Genomic DNA, 21,747 nt, shown 5'->3' with positions numbered 1-21,747 from the left:
GCGACGGTGTTGTGTGTGTGTTGTGTAACCGTGGCGACGGGGTTGTGTGGTCTGTGCCCATAGATGACGAGGAGCTGGACGGCGAGGGCATGATTGACCCAGGCATGGAGTCCATCCCGCCTCCCTCCGCCTCGTCCTCTGGCGCCGCCCTGGTGGTGCGCAAGAAGCTGCGCCCGGCGGAGCTCATCAAGCAGGAGGCCGAGAGCGATGAGGAGGACGACGACGAAGACGGTCACCATCACCACCTTCATCATCATCATCATCACCATCACCATCACCTCCTTCAGCAGCAGCAGCATCGCGCACGTCTCCGCGGTAACTACCACCATCGCGGCGGCATGGACCACCACCAGCACCATCTCCACGACGACCACCCTAGCAGGGCCGACAGGAAGAAAGGCCTCGGCGCGATGACCAAAGGCGACCCGGACGGCAGCGGTGCAGGCGGCATGACCGGTCCCGACGTCGCCGGAACGCCGCTGTCGTCCTCCTCCTCGTCCGGCCTGTTGCCCGTTGCCCGCGGCGACGGTGGAGGTGGCGGTGGCGACACGTCGTCGTCCTCGGCGTCCCGAGCTGCCGCGCCTCGGCTTGCCTTCCTGGGCCTGTACGAGGAGCGCGCGTTGCTACGGCGACTGGAGGCGTGTCCGCAGGCGCTGGCGGTGACCGCGGAGGCACGACGGCTGCGGAGGAAGCTCCTCGTCCGGCAGGCGCAGCGCGAGAGAGGGCGCCCCCTGCTGGACTTAGACCAGGCGGTCAGCGCCGCGCTCAGCCTCGTGGGAGGCGTCTACGGGGGCGTGGCCACCAGCGGAGGGGGAGGCGGAGTAGGAGGGCCGGAGCGGGCAGGAGCGATGACGATGACGAAGTACCGGACCAACAGCCAGGACACACGCATCCTCGACCGATTCCAGGTCGGACACTCCGCTGCTTAGTTTTTTTGCAAATAAATGTATTTTTTGCATGTTTGTATTGTTAATTCTGAGAAATTCTGACTATTCACATACATACGGAGAATTCTGACTATTCACATACATCTCTGTTTCTTAAGGTCACTGAGTGCTGTCAGTATAAAAAAAAAAACCCTGAAAACAACCGGTTCTACCAGCCAACAGCTAGAGCTCCCACGCAACTACAGTGCTACACTCTGGGGGCATGTTCATGAGCCCCCAGCTAGGGAGAACTCTGAGTTTTTGTTTGTACCATCAGTACTTGGTGACCTTGAGAAACAGATCTATGTGAAAATCGCCAGAATTCTCCTTTAAGTATTGGGAACGTCAAGATAGAGGAATAATAATATAAAAAACATATCATCATGAGTGATGATAGACACCTTTGTATTACAATGTGTATCTTCCTTGTGTTGATATATTGGTTAGTTGGTTAATATAACAGATCAGAGCTTCAAAAGTCTTCTCAAGTCTTCTGTTCTCAGGAAGTAGTTGATTTACACCTACCTGAGTGAGTGTTTATTTGTTTGTTTGTTTGTTTGTTTGTTTGTTTGTGTACGCACCAGACGGCGGCGTCAGGCAGGAAGGGGTTCCAGCAGCACTCGGTCTCTTTTTGGCACAGACTCATGGGCTCTGACATCAGCGCCCTCGAACAGGGCATCAAGAGCCCCTACACGTCCCGCGTGCTCAAACCGTTCATCAGGTACACACGCAGGCATGCACACACACAAGCACGCACATGTATACACGCACGTAAGCATGGATCCATACACACACACACACACACACACACCAAGAGTCGGTACACCTCCAGCTTTCTGGTGCACAGACACACTCTCACTCACACACACACACACACACAGACACTCACTCTCTCTCTCTCTCTCTCTCTCACACTCTCTCTCTCTCACACTCTCTCTCTCTCTCACACTCTCACTCTCTCTCACTCTCTCACACTCTCTCTCTCTCTCTCTCTCTCTCTCTCTCTCTCTCTCTCACACTCTCTCTCTCTCTCTCTCTCTCTCTCACACTCTCACACTCACTCTCACTCACTCACACTGTTCCCCTCTGCTCTAGGCGGGACTATGAGACTCGTCCGCTGAAGATGCGTCTGCTGGCCGAGATTAGGGCACGCGGCCATCGCCACGACGACGGCTGGAACCCCGGCCCGGACGCCCCGATCGACTACTGCTACGTGCGGCCCAACCACATCCCCTCCGTCAACGCCATGTGCCACGACATGTTCTGGCCAGGTCAGCACGTCCACCTGTACACACCAGTTTACCATTACGCTGACGCTAAAAAGGCAGTTTGCCTTTAACAGATCAGAGTGGACATGTTGTGGTCGGGTCAGTATAGTTTGCCTTTAACAAACCGTCACAGTAATGGTCATGTCAGTATAGTTTGCCTTTAACAAACCATCACAGTGGTGGCCAGGTTAGTATAGTTGCCTTTAACAAACCATCACAGTGGTGGCCAGGTCAGTATAGTTTGCCTTTAACAAATCATCACAGTGGACATGTTGTGGCCAGGTCAGCACAGTTGCCTTTAACGTGTTGTGTCAGGTTTTCCACAGTGCTGAAAAAAGTCTTAATTATATAAATGTTAAGCCTTAACAATTATTAAATACATCCAGATATAGCATTTTCCTTATTTTTTGAGAAATATGTTGAGTTTGTGTTTAGTTCTTTCTTATAGGTCCAGGTATTAGTGCCCTGTAATACAATTACAAACGAGACCTGAGTGGACCTGATAACCGGCAGCCAGCAAACAGCCCTGCTAGAATTTATCACCGCATGCTCAGCTTGGCCGGGAAAGATTTAGTTTGAACCAAGCTGGCTATCTTGCCCACACACACACACACACACACACTGGTGCAGAAATGTGAACTGACCAGCGTTCAATAAAGAATGGGTTTTATTGAGCCACTTCGGCAGCAAAAGAACCGAATCATAATCTACAAGGCGACGGTGAAAGGTGTGTGGTGTTGTATTGGAAACCATGGAATCTAACGGTATGGAAGTGAATGCATCATGTCAGTGCCTATGTGTGGAGGCCTTTTAACGTCGCAGAATTAGGCAGACATTATTCATTCGTTCTGTAGATTATTAATTAATATGAATTAATTCTGTAGATTATTAATTAATTCTGTAGACTAAGGGCACACGCTGAGACAAAGGTCATAGGACCAGCTGTACCAAAGACTCTGCTGTGACCTCGGACACGCGTGACGCGAGTCTGACCCTCGACCTTTGACCCCTGTGCAGGAGTGGACCTGTCTGAGTGCCTGCAGTACCCTGACTTCAGTGTGGTGGTGCTCTATAAGAAAGTGGTGATCGGGTTCGGCTTCATGGTGCCGGACGTCAAGTACAACGAGGCGTACATCTCCTTCCTGCTTGTGCACCCTGAGTGGAGACGTGCTGGCATCGCTACCTTCATGATCTATCACCTTATACAGGTGCACACACACACACTTCGGACATTGCCACATTCATGATCTATCACCTCATACAGGTACACACACACACTTCAGACATCGGCACATTCATAATCTATTACATCACACAAGTACACACACACACACTACACACAGGCATTGCCCGTTTGTGATCCATCACCTTATACACATACATTCTGACTTTCCAGATCATCATGTAAGAAGACTACTAACCATAATTAATCTCTCTTTCTCTCTCTCTCTCCCTCTCTTCTCTCCATCTCTCTCCCCCCTCTCTTCTCTCTTCATCTTTCTCTCCCTCTTTCCCCTCTCTCTTCTCTCCATCTCTCTCTCCCCCCTCTCTCGGTCAGACGTGCATGGGTAAGGACGTGACGCTGCATGTGTCGGCCAGTAACCCGGCCATGCTGCTGTACCAGAAGTTGGGCTTTAAGACGGAGGAGTACATCCTGGACTTCTACGACAAGTACTACCCTGTGGACAGCAAGGAGTGCCGGCACGCCTTCTTCCTCCGACTGCGACGCTGAGACACACACACACACACACATATATATCGGAGACGTGCACACACACACATACCAGAGACACACACACACACATATACCAGACACACACACATACCAGACACACACACACACACACACACACAGGCAGAGGATAGAGGGATGCAGGGACATCACAGACCAACTGACCTCAAGCAACACCAACTACAGCCCTCAGACTCTGTGTGAACGTGTAAACACACACACACACACACACACACACACACACACACAACATCATAGACACTGAGACACACAAACACACTTTCCGCTTGTCTTTGCGGCTGTTTTGCGGTCCTGTCAGTCGGTGGGCGGGTGCTTGCCTTAGTGGAGTGGCACCAGCCGTTCGTAGCGGTGAAGACGGTCCTGTCAGGCTGCTCCAGTCTGATTGGTGCTCACTCCCATCAGTCACAACCAGTGACGGCCGCCTGACGAGATACTTGCCGTAAGATGAAGGATCAAAAGAGAGCGTGGTCCGCTTGCTCCAGCTATGTTTATTTTATTCGATGATAAAATGTGTTCCATCCCTGAACACGCGCAGGAGGCTGAACGTGACATAGTGGAAACTCTGTGAACCGTGTAGAACCGATATGTATGGATTCTTGACTGGCCATTTATCTATGTTTGCCCGTGGTTGTACTGTGTGTGCGTGTGTGCGTGTGCATGTGTGTGTTTGGTAGCTGTTTCACCATGAAGTCGTTGGTTCTCACCGTGTCTTGGCCCAGGAAGGATGAACAGCAGCAGTGTCTAAGGGAAAGCGTAATGTTTCTGTTTGTGAAAACAGAAGAGTAGTTTCGAGAGTAATTAGAATGAGTGACTTACTTGGGGGGTTTGTGTGTGTGTATGAATGTTGATGTGTAGAAATGTCTTGGATTTTGTATTTAAAAAAAAAAAAAAAAGGCTGGCGTTTCAGTTTTGAAGAAAACCTACAAAGTATTTTTGTTATGCTTGTTTTTGCCCTTTTTATAAATGATCCAACACTTCAGTTTCTGTATTAAAACACCCCAAGTCAACTCGCACCACCTAACGACTTCAGTGTCATTCGTTATCTGCCCCATGAACGACAGGTTTGTGCAAAATTCAGAATTGAATTGAGAATGACTCCTAAATTCCAATTAAATTCTTGAATTTGAATTGAGCGCCAAAACAGGATGTAGAATTACAATTCAATTACAATTTAATTCCACTTCCTGTCATTCCAATTCAAATTCAGCTTCCTGTGGGGCACAGCCAATTCAATTCAAATTCCAGTTCATGAATTGAATGGAGGCCAATTCTAAAATTCGGAATGTCGCACAAGCCTGATGAACGACACCATACACGGACAAGAACACAGGAGAGAGCGGTATTGTGTGAGGTATCATGTTACTTTATTGAACATTGAATAATTCAATTCCACAATATACTAGCTTGATGGCAAACATCAATTAAGCTAGCCTTAATAGGTTGCATTTGTTTTGACGACAGCAATCAGAATTGTTGCAAAGAAAATGCATATTTTAAGTGTGCCTTGTGTAAGAAAACATATTGAAGTGAGTTTTCCAAAATAGAATGATTGCACCAAAGCCTCCATGATGACTGGATAGTAATACAGTTATGTGCAATAGTGTAGTAATTAATCAATTCTCATGATTTTCTCTTTCTGATGCAGTTGATTTGCAGCCGGGCTAACAGAGCCCTGATTAACCAGAGATGTATCAGCTCCTAACACCTCAGGATGTGTCATCCACCTGGGGTTCATAATGTGTTGGTATTAATAAACCTGATTAACACATGTTAAATTGAATGGACCTTTAAAGATAACATCCATCTGTAGAGCAGTCATCATTTGGAAATCAAAAACACACACAAAGGATAACATTCAGTGCTTTCCATTTCGAGCAACCCCTTCAAATCGACTGTTGAGGACTGAACTCAGACATACAAACACACTATTGAGGACTCTGCCCTTGACCGGAACAAATTTACTGAGAATTTACACAGCAATTGAGACGTTGTTGTGTCTAGGCTGTCCATTTGTGATCAAATCGGATAAGGACTTTTTTTATTGATTTCTTAAAAACACATTTAATAAAAAGCACACCCCTCAGGCTTACAGCCTCCGAACTTCTGTACCCAGATTAAGGCACGGGTAGTTCTGAGTGCACACATCATAATCTTGTTCTTTGAAAAGGACATGGGTGTCCATCATAATCTTGTTCTTTGAAAAGGACATGTGTGTCCATCACACGATCCAATGTCCTGCTGACTGTTCGCCCTATTCACCCGGCAACCAAAACAAGGCTAAGGGGTACACTTGCATTACACCTCAGTCCAGCAGATGGTGGTGGTAAGGCACTCTGTTTGCAAACTGCCAAAAAAAAGCTCACCAAAAAAGAAGAAGGGTTCACCGTCATAGATATTAGAAAGCTAGATACCGCATTGGGCACTGAGTTCTATTAGGTGGCATACGTAAATGTGTCCGCCATATTGCTGGAGGCAGCACCTTTACTGTCTATGGGGGAGTGACAGCTTGCAGCAATTTCCAGTCAGTCACGTGTTTCTGGCGGTGCTATTTACGTACCTTCGGGAGCCCAAAGCGGCATCTAGCTTTCTAATATCTATGTTCACTGGCCTGTTCTTCTTCAGTGAGTTTTTTTTCGCAAACGGAGTGCATTACCACCACCATCTGCTGGACTGAGGTGTAATGGCAAGTGTACCCTTTAGCCTCGTTCTGGCCGCCGGGTGAATAAGGCGAATAGTCACAAATACTGGCCTGTACTGGGGACTCCCAAGGCCAGAGGTCAAAGTTCGCTTTTCTCAGAATACGTCCAGCCCGGACTGGGCTCTGGGTTTTGCGAGGCGGTCCAGCAGACCCTGACCGGTGCGCGCGGCAATGAGGGAGACCAGCTCCCGGCAGTCGGAGCTGACCGCCACTTCGTACGCCGTCTGACCTCGACTGTTCTTCTTCTTCAGGCTGGCGTTACACCTGAGAGAGAGAGGGAGAGAGAGAGAAAGAGAGAGTGTGAGTGAGTGAGTGAGATAGAGATATATATATATATATATATATATATATATATATAGAAGGTGAGTGAGTGAGAGAGAGAGAGAGAGAGAGACAGTTTTAGTCATGGTGTGTGTGTACATGGTGTGTGTGTGTGTGTGTACATGGTGTGTGTGTGTGTACATGGTGTGTGTGTGTGTGTACATGGTGTGTGTGTGTGTACATGGTGTGTGTGTGTGTACATGGTGTGTGTGTGTGTGTGTGTGTGTGTACATGGTGTGTGTGTACATGGTGTGTGTGTGTGTGTGTGTACATGGTGTGTGTGTGTGTGTGTACATGGTGTGTGTGTACATGGTGTGTGTGTGTGTGCACATGGTGTGTGTGTGTACATGGTGTGTGTGTGTGTGCATGGTGTGTGTGTACATGGTGTGTGTGTGTACATGGTGTGTGTGTGTGTGTGTGTGTGTGTGTGTGTGTTCTCACCCCAGCAGAGTCTCGGCGCTCTTCAGGCCGCGGTTGCCCATGGCAGCAGCCACATGCAGGGCCGTGTTGTTGAGTCTGAGGGAGAGACGGGAGAATGAAGAAGGTGCTCGCTTGCTCACACACACACACACACACACACGCACGCACGCGCGCACACACGCACACACGCACACACACACAAAACATTTGCACTAACACACACACACAAACATTTGCACTAACACACACACGCACATTTGAACTAACACACACATGGACGCTGAGCCTCTTTAAGGCTGTGAGGTGGTGACTACTGGAAAAGAACTAAGCCATCTCAATAAGATCACTGCCGATATACACGTGCTGATTGGTTGATGTGTGTAGGAGTAGGAGGAACAGAAGTCCTGATTGGCACATGTGTGTAGGTATGGGTAGTACTCACGGTCCTGATTGGCGGTTAATGTCGGCTCCTCGTTGCACCAGCACAGGAATGATCTCATGGTGACTGTTTGTTACCGCGACAACCAGGGCTGGATTACCATTACTGTCTTGGCACGACGGGTCGGCTCCCTGAAGCAAACATTATTGTGTGATGGTTAAACAAACAAACACCGGACAAACAAACAAATAAACAAACATACAGACAAATAAACAAAGAGATAAACACACTCTCTACCTCCTCCAGTAGCTGCTGCACCTCCTCGACACGCCCCCTACCTTCAGGCCCCGCCTCCTTCAGCAACAGACTGTCTTTGATTGGCTGGAAGTGAACAGCAGCATAATAGGGTCAAATGATCTGATCAATAATCTGAATAAACAGATGCAAAGGTTCTATTACAGGCACAGTACAGACTCACACCTAGCAACGGGGCAACATGATTACACATCATCATCATCATCATCATCACAGTACAGTCTCACACATAGCAACGGGGCAACATGATTACACATCATCATCATCATCATCATCATCACAGTACAGACTCACACCTAGCAACGGGGCAACATGATTACACATCATCATCATCATCATCATCATCATCATCATCACAGTACAGACTCACACATAGCAACGGGGCAACATGATTACACATCACCATCATCATCATCACCATCATCATCATCATCATCATCATCACAGTACAGTCTCACACATAGCAACGGGGCAACATGATTACACATCACCATCATCATCATCACCACCACCACCATCATCATCATCACAGTACAGACTCACACATAGCAACGGGGCAACATGATTACACATCACCATCACCATCATCATCATCATCATCATCATCATCACAGTACAGACTCACACCTAGCAACGGGGCAACATGATTACACATCACCATCATCATCATCATCATCACAGTACAGTCTCACACATAGCAAGTATTCACATGATTACACATCACCATCACAGTACAGTCTCACACATAGCAAGTATTCACATGATTACACATCACCATCATCATCATCATCATCACAGTACAGTCTCACACATAGCAAGTATTCACATGATTACACATCACCATCATCATCATCACAGTACAGTCTCACACATAGCAAGTATTCTCTGAACGGGGCAACATGATTACACATCACCATCATCATCATCATCATCTTCATCATCACCATCATCATAATCACTACCACTATAATTATCATCATCACTATAATTATTATCATCATCATCACCACCACCACCATCATCATCAAAATCACTACAATCAGGAGTGTGTGTGTGTGTGTCTCACCGGCTGTTTCTCCACAACCCTCTTCTGGGTCCTCGGGCCTTTCCTCTGACCAGCAGGAGTGGAACCGTTCTCCACTACTGGAGAGAGAGAGAGAGAGAGAGAGAGAGAGAGAGAGAGAGAGAGAGAGAGAGAGAGAGAGAGGGATGGATGATGATGAAAATTCATACATGGGCCAAGCAAGATGTGTGTGTGTGTGTGTGTGTGTGTGTGTGTGTGTGTGTCCTCCTCACCATGTCCGTTGTCTCGTGCCCCCTCCGTGACGCTGCTCAGATTAACAATCTCACTCAGAGCCATGGGCCTCTTCAGCTCCACCTCCTCTGGGGTCTGAAAACATCAACACCAATCACCACCAACAAGCCACTTCAAATCCCCACTCTCCCCAGAGTAACTCAGGGCTACGTGCCTTGCTCAAGGGCAGGGCGGTGGCACCCAGGACAGCTTGTGTGGCTACTACTGCACGCTAGATGGTTAATATGGATGCCAGGACACACACAAAAAAAAAAAAACATATTTTAGGGCCTTTTTTTACCCGACTGCAGCACATGGAAACAACATTAAATCTATGGGTTTTAAAAAAAAAATATGATCTCCAAAACTACATATCACACTGTAAACTGCCTCTAATTAAGATACTAGATATCAAGCTGTAAACTGCCTCTAATTAAGCTGATATCTGTATTTGGTAAACACTGCAAACAAAAATAAATAAACTAGAGCGGTACAAAATATGACCGCCGCCCAGTCCAGCATATTTTTTCCACAAAAATAAATCACGCTGAAAGGCATATATGATTCTAACTGTCTCACTAAATTGCATTATCCATACTCAATTCTCACTGGTATCTGCTAGACAACAAGTACCAAAACATGATTAGTTCATAGATTTCACATGTAAAATTCATTTTATACAACGCCACCCCCATCTTGCCTGTTCATCATTCTGAGAAATTCTTGAATTGTGTGCATGTGTGCGTGTACATGTTTATGTTTATGTGTGTGGATGTGTGTGTGTGTGCATGCGTGCTTGTGTGTGTGTGCCTGCGTATGTGCCTGTGTTTGTGCATGTGCATGCATGCGTACATATGTCTACTGTGTGAGTATGTGTCATACGTATGATTACTGTGAATGTATGTGTGTGCGTGTGTATCTCTTTATGCACATGTGTGCATATGAAATGGGTTAACATGACCCCTGGAGGCAAACATAAATTGGAAAAAATTGGTCATCCTAGGCCCTAGACCCAAGATATTCACAGAAAACTCTGTTGGTGTACGGTCACTAAATGTACACATAAATTATTTTATTGTATGGCCCCCCATGAACGAAAGTTCACGAAACTTGGCATGCATTCGGAGGGCGTCATAATGATCCTACACTTTCAATTTCGTGCAGTTTTGATCATGTCAGCCAGAGATATTGTGATGAAAACACTTACTTTTTTAACTAGGTGGCGCTATACATGAAATGAGTGGTTATGGAATGGGTTGACATAGCCACTTGAGTTCAACATACAAAAAAAAAAGGTCCTCCTAAACCCTACGGTTCTCGAGATATTCCCAGAAAACTGTGTCTGCCCTACCCTTCTTTCGAGGGTCCAGTCCAGCGGGGGGGCTACAGATCAAAACGAAAAACGATGGTTCCATGCTATCCATGTGGGGTTACATGCCCACTAAGTTTCGTGTACCCCGGTCTTTCAGTGTCCCGGGAATCTTTGACAGAAATTTGGACATGCAAATTTGGATATGCGCTTCGCTGCGCGGCGGTCATAATAATATCAACCAGCCTCGTTTTAAAGCTTCACTCTGTGCATTATATAACAGAGCATGCAACACGTTGTACATGCAACAGACATCACATGCCCAACACATTATTGCTTACATACCTTTGGTTTGTCCGGCGTGGCCGCAACAAAGGTGACTCTGAGGCTGACCTCAAAGTTGTCCTGCTCGATTGTTGCAGAGACCATCTGCAGAAACGTTGAGAGAAAAAGAAAACGACACTTATCATCTGAGACAAATTTACATAGAGGAGAACGAACAGCAAAGCCTTTTTGTTGCCTCACAGCAATTCAGGAAATGCATATGTTTGATATGTCAGATTGATTGATTGATTGATAAATGATTGATTGTGTTTGTTTGATATGCCCTCTGGTCTTGGTTATATGAGGCCTTCTTAATGTTTTGCTGGTGGTATTTTTTACTTGGATTGTTGTTGCTATTCTTGATGTTGTTTGTTTGTTTGTTTGCTTACCCGGCCCATGCGAGGCTCTCCTATCAGACTGCGGAACTCTAGATTGTTCTGTGTGTAGCTGCGGAAGTGAGAGCTGATATGATCCAGCTGCTTTCGCCAGTATCCTGTAGCGCACATGCACACACACACACACACACACACACACACACAGAATTACAATAACATACTATACTCATACATGCTTTCAGAAACATGCAGAAAAGCCTGAGCTAGTTAGTTAGGATGACTGCTAGATATTAGATGATGAAATAACCAACACTGAAAGTTTTGCATTGTCATTGTCCGTCAAGTTCTATTGGGTGTTAAGTGGCATACGTAAACACGGCCGTCATATTGCTGGGGGCAACACCTTTACTGTCTATGGACAACAGTTACTTGCCGGCAATCAGAGACACCTGTTTCTCCATTGGCCTCCAGTGTTTGTTGCCCCCACCAATATGGCGGCGCTATTTACGTACGTTCTGGAACCCAATGTGGTATCTAGCTTTCTAATATCTATGATAATTCCCTCACCTCTTCCTGGACTGATGGTGGTGAGTGGAGGCCTCCTGTCCCGCATCATTTCCTGTCGGAGCTGCTGCAGCGCCTCCTGCTGGCCTCTCTGATGCAGCTGCGTGGCCGACGGATAGAACAGTCCCGCCGTCTGCGTCTCTGCGTCCACGCAGTCCGCCGCCGCAGCCGACGCCAGCACATGCGTCTGTGGGAAGGACGGGCCACTGGTGGAGGGCACCTGCCAGACGACACCGTGACCGTCCCCGGCAGCCATCTTGGGAGAGTTTTTGGAAGATGGAAAACACGGGGAGGAGAAGGGATCAAAGGTCAGGGGTAGGTCAGGAGACTGAATCAGGCCAATCAGAACTGAGGTCAATCAGAATCAGGCCAATCAGAATCACGCCAATCAGAATCAAGGTCAATCAGAATCAGGCCAATCAGAATTAGGCCAATCAGAATCGAGGTCAATCATGTCAGAGATAGAGAGATGGTTATAACATGACAGTGGAGTAGTGACTGAATGAAAGAGTTTTTGGAAGATGGAAAAGGAGGTCGGAGGAGAGCAGGAGGGGTCATGGGTCACTGGGAGACAAATTTGAGTACTGAAGTGTGACGTGAATTATAAAGTATTTTCGGACAAAACATAATTAACAAAAAATAATAATAATTGGAATAGCATATTATAGGAATCTGTAGTATTTTGGGACATGTTATGTAAGTACTTCAACTATACAGTACAGATAAGGACTATATAGGAACACTATAGAGGGGAAGCATTGCAGAGGTATTACAGAGCAATACGTTATGAAGAGTTTGGTTTCAAAACGCTATATGTCCATTTCAATTAATTTTCGTAAATCATTTTTCTACACGTTTTTTTCCAGGTAGCCCAATTTCATTGCAACTGTAATTGAGTTACTGTTCTTTACTCAATCAAAACACCAAAACTGCCGTTGCTATGACATTACCTGCAATACATAATTAAATAACAAAAAGTATTAATGTTTTTAAAAATGGAGATATAGCGTTTTGGAACCAAACTCTTCATATATATCTTCATATCTACAATAGATCTATACGATTTTCCCCTAAGGGTTAAGCATTCTGCATTGCATTGTTTTTCTGCACGGTCGGTCACACATGCCCCAACCTCTTGTTGCGGGGCTCCCCCTGCTGAGCTGCAGCGGGACTGCACCCGGTGAGGCCCCTCCAGGAACACGCCACAGCGGCCGCAGAAGCTCGCATAGGGGTGCGAGCTGGACCCGCAACGGGAACACGTCAGGTACCGCGCCACATGGCCTGGCTATGACAGAAAAGTGGGGACACAAAAAGCAAAACAAAACAAAAAAAAAACAATCCACACATATGATCAAACATCACGTTGTTCGTGTTATGTGTCGTCATGTCTTACGGCAGACGTAATAGGATAGGCTAGTATGTATGTCCATCATGTATATAGCCCTACTGCCTAATTTGCCATTGCATTCTCGGTACAGAGTGTTGTACAGTCGCCTGTTTGTGTGCACAAGGCTAAACCAGCAAACCGAAACATCTACTCGCAAATTAGTGTTGACAATTTGAACTTCCGCGCTGCCTTGTTAATCATAAATTAGCAGCACCAGTAGGCCTATTTGACGACTCAGAAGCCTATGCGCTCGGTACACCATACACATCTGGTCAAACTTCATTTTGACCAGATGTGTAGTGTTGACTACTGTATTAAAAGCGTAAAATCTGTTTCCGCCCGGTTTCGAACCGGGGACCTTTCGCGTGTGAGGCGAACGTGATAACCACTACACTACGGAAACCTGTTCTTCTCTGTGGGAAATTCATCCAATCAAATCGTTGGAATTATCGACCCTTAATCGAAATTGTCCAATGAGGATGCAGGAAAGACACCACATGCCGGTCGGCCGGTCAAAACAGAGAACATTCTAGGCTAGGCTAGGCTACACTGTTAGGTCTACTAGAATTTCAGTTCGTGGAAATAGCTGTTAACGACATACCTACTTGAAGATTTAAAGCCTAGTAAGTCTTACACACGTGATATTTTTACATTACATTTGGCTGACGCCTTTTAACCAAAGCGACTCACAAGCTAGTAGCATACATCAGTGAGTGCAATCCCATTTCCATACAGTCAAGTGTAGTCAAGTCAGGTGATAATAAGTTGCTTCTGGGACTCCTGGGTCTTCAGGAGTTTTTTGAAGATAGAGAGGGACTATATACAGATTTTATAAATGTATAGGTCTACATTTCATATGGAAACTCTCCTAGCGTTTTGTTATCAAGATAGTGAAGGGAGAAAGAAACGAGATCTAGAAATGCGAACGTTCGTCGCGTGTGTCAGTCTGTGTTGAAAAAGGAGGCATGGATTGTCAGGGACAACACAGGAATTTAAGTGATAGCTTTAAATCTGTGCAAATCCGTGTAGGTTACCTCAGAGCCGATGAACAAATAATATTTTTGGTGCTTTTCAACGGTAAAACGAATAAAAACTGTTTCCGCCCGGTCTCGAACCGGGGACCTTTCGCGTGTTAGGCGAACGTGATAACCACTACACTACGGAAACCTGATTGATTACGTCACAAATCCGTCCAATCACAGTGAGGCAATGTATTCAGTCACCTATAGGAATAAATCCTTCTCTTCAAGTCACTCGTCACATATTCAGGACATATCACATTTAAAGTGTCAAGTAGTTCCCTATATTTGTCGTGACTAAGGGGGTAATTAAGGACAATTTAAGTACATCTTAATTGTATTTAAGTATATCTTAATTTTATTTTGAGGTGTTAATTCAGGGATACCGTAATTAAATGGGAAAAATAAGGGGACATTGAAAAAGTAGGCTAAGGGGTAAATTCAGTAGGCTTTTATCCTTAATCGGCCTTAATCTATGCACATTTCTACTTAAAAAAAAAAAAAAAAAAACTTAATTATAGAAGGGTTGTAATGTCAAAAGTAAATCATGTATAAGGGGTGATATTAAGGGGTTTTGTTTCGTATAGTGATACCTGTGGGCGATTTTTTTTTTTTCTTTTTTTTTTTGGAAACCACAATCCAAATATATGTATTATTCTTTCACACAAACATACGTCACAGACCACTTGAGGTGCAAACATTATCGAATTTTTGCTTGACTTTGAAAACAGGCACTTTACTTTGGATAAACCATAGAAACACATTGGAGTGATTAACATCAAAAAATCTAGACTGGAGTAACTCAACATTTGACACCCAACATTTGATATGTTTAGTGTTCTAAAGACATCAAAAGTCTGTTATAGTCACCAAATTGATAGCCAAGGAGCCAGAAGTGAACACACATGGATAGCTATAAAAGCTGTGCTGTAATTATACAACTAAACACGACAAAATACTTTTACAACCCTTAAGCCAGCTCATTACTATGTGATTTAAATGGCGATGCAGCGTTTGTTTGCACCTCCAACAGCATGGCGTACCTGGTTACCGTTCCAAAAAACGCCTGCAAATACCTGTATGTTTGTGTGAAAGAATATTGTCAAGTTTTGCATGCCTGAATTCCAGCGTACTGCCTGAGAACTTAAAGCCGTATGTTACTTTTAAGGGCGTACTCACACTGGGCACAGTTCACATTACTGTGGAAGGTTTTAGAATTTCTTACTAGCATAGACTTTAAAAAATGTATTTAAGCTTCTATAACACACAATGCTCTGGCCATTAAATAGCCTTAGTTGCTGAAATGGCCTTAAATTAAACAAACAAACAAACACTTTACTGTGAGTGTGTGTTAGATGGGTAATAGGTGGATGGAATGATGAAGGTGCATTATTATTAGTGTTGTTGTTGTTGTTGTTGTTGTTGTGATTTAGGAGAGCAGGTTTGACTGGCACCCACCTTGGCGCCGCACCAGTCACAGTAGCGGGCGTCTGAGTGGTTGAGGCGTCGGCACTTGGAGCAGGAGATCATCTTACCCTCAGAGCAGGGCAGCGGAGGAGCACTAAGGCCACTGAACACTGGCTGCAGTGGACACACACGCACACGCACACACACATATATAAATACACACACACGCACGCACACACACACACACACACACATACACACACACGCACACGCACACACACACACACACACACACACACACACGCACGCACGCACACACACGCACACACACAGACACACACACGCACACAGACACACACACGCACACACACACTTTATTTGTATTCTCTCAATATGTTCTGATATGTTAGTTAGTTCATTAATGTCCTTACTGTGGCAGGTTGTGGTAGGCGGGCCTCACATGTGACACAGCAGTTGATGTGTGACGGGTTTCCTGTCCCACATGACTGACAGATTACTTTGTCCTATCAGAGAGCGTAAGAGAGGTTATGACATAAAAGTAAATAGGCAGTCTGGCACATGTGGATACAGTTTCTATTAGCATGTGGTTGTATACTGTGCCTCTAGGAATGCAGTTAAAGTCAGGTCATGATAGATAGATAGATAGATAGATAGATAGATAGATAGATAGATAGATAGGTAGATAGATAGACAGACAGACAGACAGACAGATAGATAGCTAGATAGATAGATAGATACTTAATTCGTCACGAGGGAAATTTTAGAAGAAGTCCTATCTCAGTATTGTGATAGATAGATAGATAGATAGGTAGATAGGTAGATGGATAGTGTTAGATGTTAAGTTTTGGGGGGTTGTGTACAGGGTGTTCACCTGTACTGTGAGGCCGACCTGAGGGTGTTATAGTGTTGGGGTGTTCACCTGCAGTGTGAGGCTGGCCTGGGGTGTTAGAGTGTTGGGGTGTTAGAGTGTTGGGGCGTTAGAGTGTTGGGGCGTTAGAGTGTTGGGGTGTTCACCTGCAGTGTGAGGCTGGCCTGGGGCTGGAGCTGAGGGGCCATGGGGGTCTCACACACCACACAGGACGAGGTGTTCACCGGAACCAGCGCTTTACAGGACACACACACGGCCATCTGAGAAACACGCACACAGACGCGTGCACACACACACGCGCACGCACACACAAACATGCACACACACACACACACACACACAGACACACACACACAAATACACAATAGTGTTTGACATGACACACAAACACAGAAACACAAATACCTGCAAGGTTGTTTGTGTGTGTGTGTGGAAACGTCTATTGCAATGGTCATCTTGGTTTGTTTGCGGTTCGGTTCTGTACCTGTCCTCCCTCGGTTGGTGGGAGTCTCTGCCCTGGCACCGGGGGTACGGTGGCCCCACAGTTCAAACAGAACCGAGCAAATGGGTCCGACGGACGATGGCTTAGACAAGAAGAACACCTGCAGAAAGAGAGAGAGAGAGAGAGAGAGAGAGAGAGACAGAGAGCAGGAAAGGAAGGTGAGAAAGATTAATTAACAAAGAATGAAGCAATAACTGTTTAACCCATAAAATGCAAATACATATGTTCCAGTGTTTCCCATACATTGACTTATTTGTGGGGGCCCACCACAATATCAATTGACCACCACACAATGATTTTCCAGGTTGTACTAAATTGTGCTTAAATCTGGTTAGCATCATAACCACACTGCGCTAATTTGTTAAAAACGGTTGCATTCAAGTTAATTCTGCAAACCTACCACCACAAATAGAATTTAATTCTGTGGGAAACACTGTGTTCTGTGTTTCTGCATGTTTCCTTCTGCCAGTCATACCTGAGAAAGTCAGTCTCTCGTTGAATTCTAGACATGTGTGTGTTGGTCAGGTTTCTGAGAGGACTCTCTGCTGGGTTGACAATCTGCACACACAGAAGACAGCCAACTCTGATTATATTTTTTATGTTGTCACAGACCATAACACACACACACACACACACACCACACACAAACACAAGTTGCTAGGTAACTGTAGGTAGGCCTACAGGATTCAGTAGCTGGAGCATGTCAGTACCTTTGTGTGTTGAGGGTCGGATACGCCCCTTGTTGGAGTCGGGTTCCCCAGGCGCTGGCTGAGGAACCGGGGGCCTGAGGGGCCGGAGGGGGTTCTGCAGATGCCACCACTGGATACCCTCATGGCTGCTGAGGAACACAGACATCATGAAGCCATAAATAAAAACTCTACCTGACACAGAGTGACTTCCTGGTCATATTTTGAAATGGATAATGCTTATTTTAAGTTTTATTATTAAATTCATGCATAAGTCATAAATAAATTCTGTAACGTCAAAATATTTACCTGCTCATTTGATCGTATGTGATGCGATTTGGGAAAACCCTTCACATGGTGCAAATTTACCAACTTATGATTCTGATACCATCCTAGCAACATTCAAGATTTTGGGAGTATCATATTCAGAAATTTCACCAGGGAAGGTTGAAACAGAGCAAAAATCAAGGATTTCTGAGTGCACGATGTGAAGGGTTTTCCTAGATTGCATCACATAGCTACTTATCTCCCTTTTTAAGTTCAATCAAATCTGATTGTGCTGACAGATATGGTTATAGTTTTAGTGAAAAAAATAAGATGTAGTCCCAGACTACATCATGGCATACCAACCAAAAGACACTGTAATGCACTTGTGTACTCATATTAGGTACTGCACCAGAAATTTGATAGAGATTTATCTACGGCTCTGTCATGTTCTGTCTCACAGCGCCGCCTTGTGGTGTAATACAGAACAGAAAAATCCCTAACTGAACGCAACAAAACCCCATGGTGTCGGGCCTACTTGGAACGTCCCCAGAACCGTTCTCGACAGTGGTGGCCAGGAGAGTTGCGTCCGGTTCGTCGCCCGGCTTGGTCTCGGTGTCGTCCTTCTTCTCTCCATGGATGGCGGGTTCTACCAGGAAGACCTTGGTGACAACAGCACTCTCCCTGCCATCACTAGGAGATACATAAACAATGACTCATCACACAGTCTGTCAAACACATACATCCATAGTTCTTTCATTTATTTCTAGACAGTTGTTGGGCTTTAAATTGCATGTTGCTGAAGGCCTCAGTCATTAACAGATTGTTTTGTTTACTCTCTCTCTCTCTCTCTAACAACCCTCCCACAGCCCAGACCCTGTTCTTCTCACCTTCTGACGGCCAAGGCCTTTACGGTCACCTTCCCTGCTGGTAAGCAGACAGGTGAGGTGTACCTGAGGGTGCTGCCCTCCCCGAGCCCTGGTCTCCTCCTGCTCAGGTCCGGTTTAGTGCCGTCCAGAGTGAAGTACACACTTACATCACAGGTGTCTTCAAGAGAAGGGGGGAGAGAGAGAGAGAGATAATATTAAAAAAATATATACCTACTCTAGATTTGTATTATGTACACACTAACGTCACAGGTGTCTTCAAGAGAAGGGGGGAGAGAGAGAGAGAGAGAGAGTATTAAAAATATAGACCTACTCTAGATATGTATTATGTACACACTAATGTCACAGGTGTCTTCAAGAGAAGGGGGGATAGAGAGAGAGAGAGTATTAAAAAATATTATTGGTATAGCCTTTAGGGTAGCCTATACTAACACTGGCAGAAAGGTGATGTTTTTGATCATAAAATGCACAATTTCCATGATATGAGGTATGATGTATCATGTGCAGTAATGCTCAAGTGGTGCAATAGCTACACAGGACCTGCACTGCAAATTATTTCCATTCTCGTTACACACTTGTGCTGTTGTAACCTATTAATTTTAAGCTTGAACCATTGCGTTGGGAAGTAACGTGATGCATGCAAGTTACCTGATTTGATCTCGACGGGTGTGGCAGTGTCTATCTCATGTTTGGCTTTTCCCGGCGGCGGCACCCGGATCGGAATGATGAGCGGCACGGTGATGCTGCCTGCGGTCATGTTTGTCAACGGAGACCCCCTTACTTACTAACACAACTGAAAAAAGAGCGCATGGATATGCCTGCAAGCAGGCTTAGATTAAACGAATTCAACAGAAACCTTGGGCGAGTAACTTAGTCCACGCAGCAACACATATAGATAAGCTAGGCTAGCTTACATCTAATTAAGTTAGTGACATCTTTCAACAACAGGCATTTCATTTCGAGGAGAAATCGTAGCCTACTACGAATAGGCTATGTTAATGCCTCAACAAACCACAAGAACAAAATAGTAGCCTATATCCACATACCGACACATGCAACTTTGTAACTGAAAAGGGAAAAACAATCACCTGATGCCACGTAGATTGCCTTGCAATGCAACTGTTTCCCGTCAGTGAAGTCTACTGTTTTCTGTCTCTCTTAGCAACGCACTCAAAAAAAAAAAGAGAGATGCGTGCATGTCATTGGTGGATCGTAGGCCTACTCGTAGGCACCCTAGCAACAACCTGAACCAATGACCACAATTCTGGAGATGCCATGGGTTGTCAGCGTAATTTACATGTAGGCCTATGTTTAATTTAGCGGACGCCTCTATTATGGAACTATATATTTTTAAACCTTATTTAAAAATATTGAAACGTTTTGAACATTTTGGACATAATTTGCATCAGACTAAACTTAAAGATATATAATTTAGCCTACATAGCATTACTATTTTTGTTCATTTGTTCTCTGTGGACTTTCATATCCAACAATCAGGGCCGCAACTAACCAATTTCTGGGGGGGTAGGCTCCCATAGATAAATAAATACATTAGTTATTGTTTTATGATTGTGATTAATCTTACATTTATATGTAAATTATAACACACATGTAACATAAACAACTAAAGTAAAACAAAAAGGCTATTTTTATTTTTAAGTAACTTGATGAAGTTTTGATAATTTGTGCATTGTCACTTATGGTCATTTAATTGTTTGCCATCACTGAACATAATACTAAGTTATTTCCACTATTTCATGCTTCATCATCACTAAATTCTCCCTGATCTGATAGTCAAAGGTTTTATTTCATTAAAAGAAAGAACAAATATGTATCTTTATCTGGTATAAATCCTATTAGTATCATCAAGTATGGTAATTTTGGGGTCCAAATATGGGGTTCCAAAAGAGTCACCCCTGCCGGAGAGGGTTTTTGGACCCCAATAAAACCCCCACCAGTGGTACCACCCTTGAAATTAATTTTGGCAAGAGCAAGGTTCCCACATATAACAAATAATCCTATTTAGAATGAATATGATCATTAATTGTGGTGCTAGGGCCACCCAAAAAGTGAAAAATCACACATGCCGTCAACATTTTTTAGGACTTTGGAGACCCACCTCTCACCCAAACAGTAAGGAATGTTGATTCTGCCTCCATTTCCTGCCTCCAATTGTGTAACACAGGCTCCAATGAACTACCACACCAGTTTCCAGCCTTCTACCACTATTAGAACAGACGTTATGGGCTTCCAAAAATGCCAAAAGATGAAATGTGAAATTTGAAATGTGAAATTCATATATATAATGTATAGTATGGGGTATTAGCAGTGCAAAGTCATAGGTGAAACAGTGTAGGAGTAATGTAAACAGGTAAGCAGTGCAATGCAGTCAATGTAAACAGGTAAACAGTGCAGTAGTAAAAAAGTAAACAGGTAAACTAGTAACAGCTAAAGTGCAAATACTATGCAGGAGGTGTAGTTTTGTTCAGCACTGCTACAGCCTCTGGTGCGGAAGCGCAGGCTCCTGTACATAGTTTTGAAGCGCAGGCTCCTGTATCGCCTGCTCGATGGGAGTAGACTGAAAAGACCATGGTTTGGGTGGGTGCATCCTTGACAATGGATTTGGCTTTGTTTGCACAGCATTTATGATATGTGTCATGGATGGAGAGGAGTTGAGAGCCAATAGTCCTTTGTGCAGATTCCACTGCTCTTTGTATTGCCTTGTGATCAGCAGTGTTGCAGTTGCCGTACCATACAGAGATGCAGTTAGTGAGTATGCTCTCAATGGTACAACGGTAGA

The 21,747-nt window shown here is 44.8% G+C and overlaps 4 protein-coding genes and 2 non-coding genes across 34 annotated transcripts in view; 3 read left to right on the top strand and 3 right to left on the bottom strand.

Annotated features, from left to right (window-relative positions):
- kat14 (lysine acetyltransferase 14) overlaps positions 1–4,963 on the top strand; it is a 12,960-nt gene extending 7,997 nt beyond the window's left edge. Inside the window, exons 8-12 of the mRNA XM_042105020.1 lie at positions 64–908; positions 1,511–1,647; positions 2,022–2,197; positions 3,212–3,402; positions 3,753–4,963. Coding sequence (XP_041960954.1) covers positions 64–908; positions 1,511–1,647; positions 2,022–2,197; positions 3,212–3,402; positions 3,753–3,926 — 1,523 coding nt within the window. The 3' untranslated portion in view covers positions 3,927–4,963. The remainder of the gene's footprint in view (positions 1–63; positions 909–1,510; positions 1,648–2,021; positions 2,198–3,211; positions 3,403–3,752) is intronic.
- The window catches only part of LOC121719407 (NACHT, LRR and PYD domains-containing protein 3-like), an 851,137-nt gene that overhangs the window by 520,821 nt on the left and 308,569 nt on the right, over positions 1–21,747 (top strand). The gene's annotated exons all lie outside the window — the stretch shown is intronic.
- The window catches only part of LOC121719377 (NACHT, LRR and PYD domains-containing protein 12-like), a 732,803-nt gene that overhangs the window by 529,680 nt on the left and 181,376 nt on the right, over positions 1–21,747 (top strand). The window lies entirely within an intron of this gene.
- On the bottom strand, positions 5,290–20,112 carry dzank1 (double zinc ribbon and ankyrin repeat domains 1). 4 transcript variants are annotated; one of them, XR_006034264.1, is made up of 22 exons: positions 20,036–20,112; positions 19,596–19,765; positions 18,951–19,107; positions 18,599–18,753; positions 17,821–17,948; positions 17,586–17,668; positions 17,093–17,210; positions 16,755–16,868; positions 16,151–16,243; positions 15,771–15,893; positions 13,039–13,191; positions 11,910–12,162; positions 11,397–11,500; positions 11,029–11,112; positions 9,377–9,470; positions 9,147–9,223; positions 8,063–8,146; positions 7,829–7,956; positions 7,408–7,482; positions 6,697–6,909; positions 5,743–5,751; positions 5,290–5,673 (listed from the first exon to the last, which is right to left on the bottom strand). XR_006034264.1 is itself a non-coding variant. In XM_042105044.1 (20 exons), the coding sequence occupies exons 2-20, from the start codon at positions 19,702–19,704 to the stop codon at positions 6,741–6,743; spliced, it is 2,301 nt and encodes a 766-aa protein (XP_041960978.1). In that variant the 5' UTR covers positions 19,705–19,765; positions 20,036–20,112; the 3' UTR covers positions 5,984–6,740. The 4 variants fall into 4 exon arrangements, 3 of the variants coding, with proteins under 3 accessions (XP_041960978.1, XP_041960980.1, XP_041960979.1); XM_042105044.1 differs by lacking the exons at positions 5,290–5,673; positions 5,743–5,751 and having other exon boundaries at positions 5,984–6,909; XM_042105046.1 differs by lacking the exons at positions 5,290–5,673; positions 5,743–5,751 and having other exon boundaries at positions 5,984–6,909; positions 9,147–9,220.
- On the bottom strand, positions 13,624–13,696 carry trnav-cac. The gene has a single exon. It is a non-coding gene; the product is annotated as a tRNA-Val (tRNA).
- Positions 14,388–14,460, bottom strand: trnav-aac. The gene has a single exon. It is a non-coding gene; the product is annotated as a tRNA-Val (tRNA).

Source organism: Alosa sapidissima, chromosome 9, assembly GCF_018492685.1.
Source record: "Alosa sapidissima isolate fAloSap1 chromosome 9, fAloSap1.pri, whole genome shotgun sequence".
NCBI classification, from domain to species: Eukaryota; Metazoa; Chordata; class Actinopteri; order Clupeiformes; family Clupeidae; genus Alosa; species Alosa sapidissima.
The sequence above is the reverse complement of the archived record's forward strand: the minus strand, read 5'-3'. Positions and strand labels throughout refer to the sequence as shown.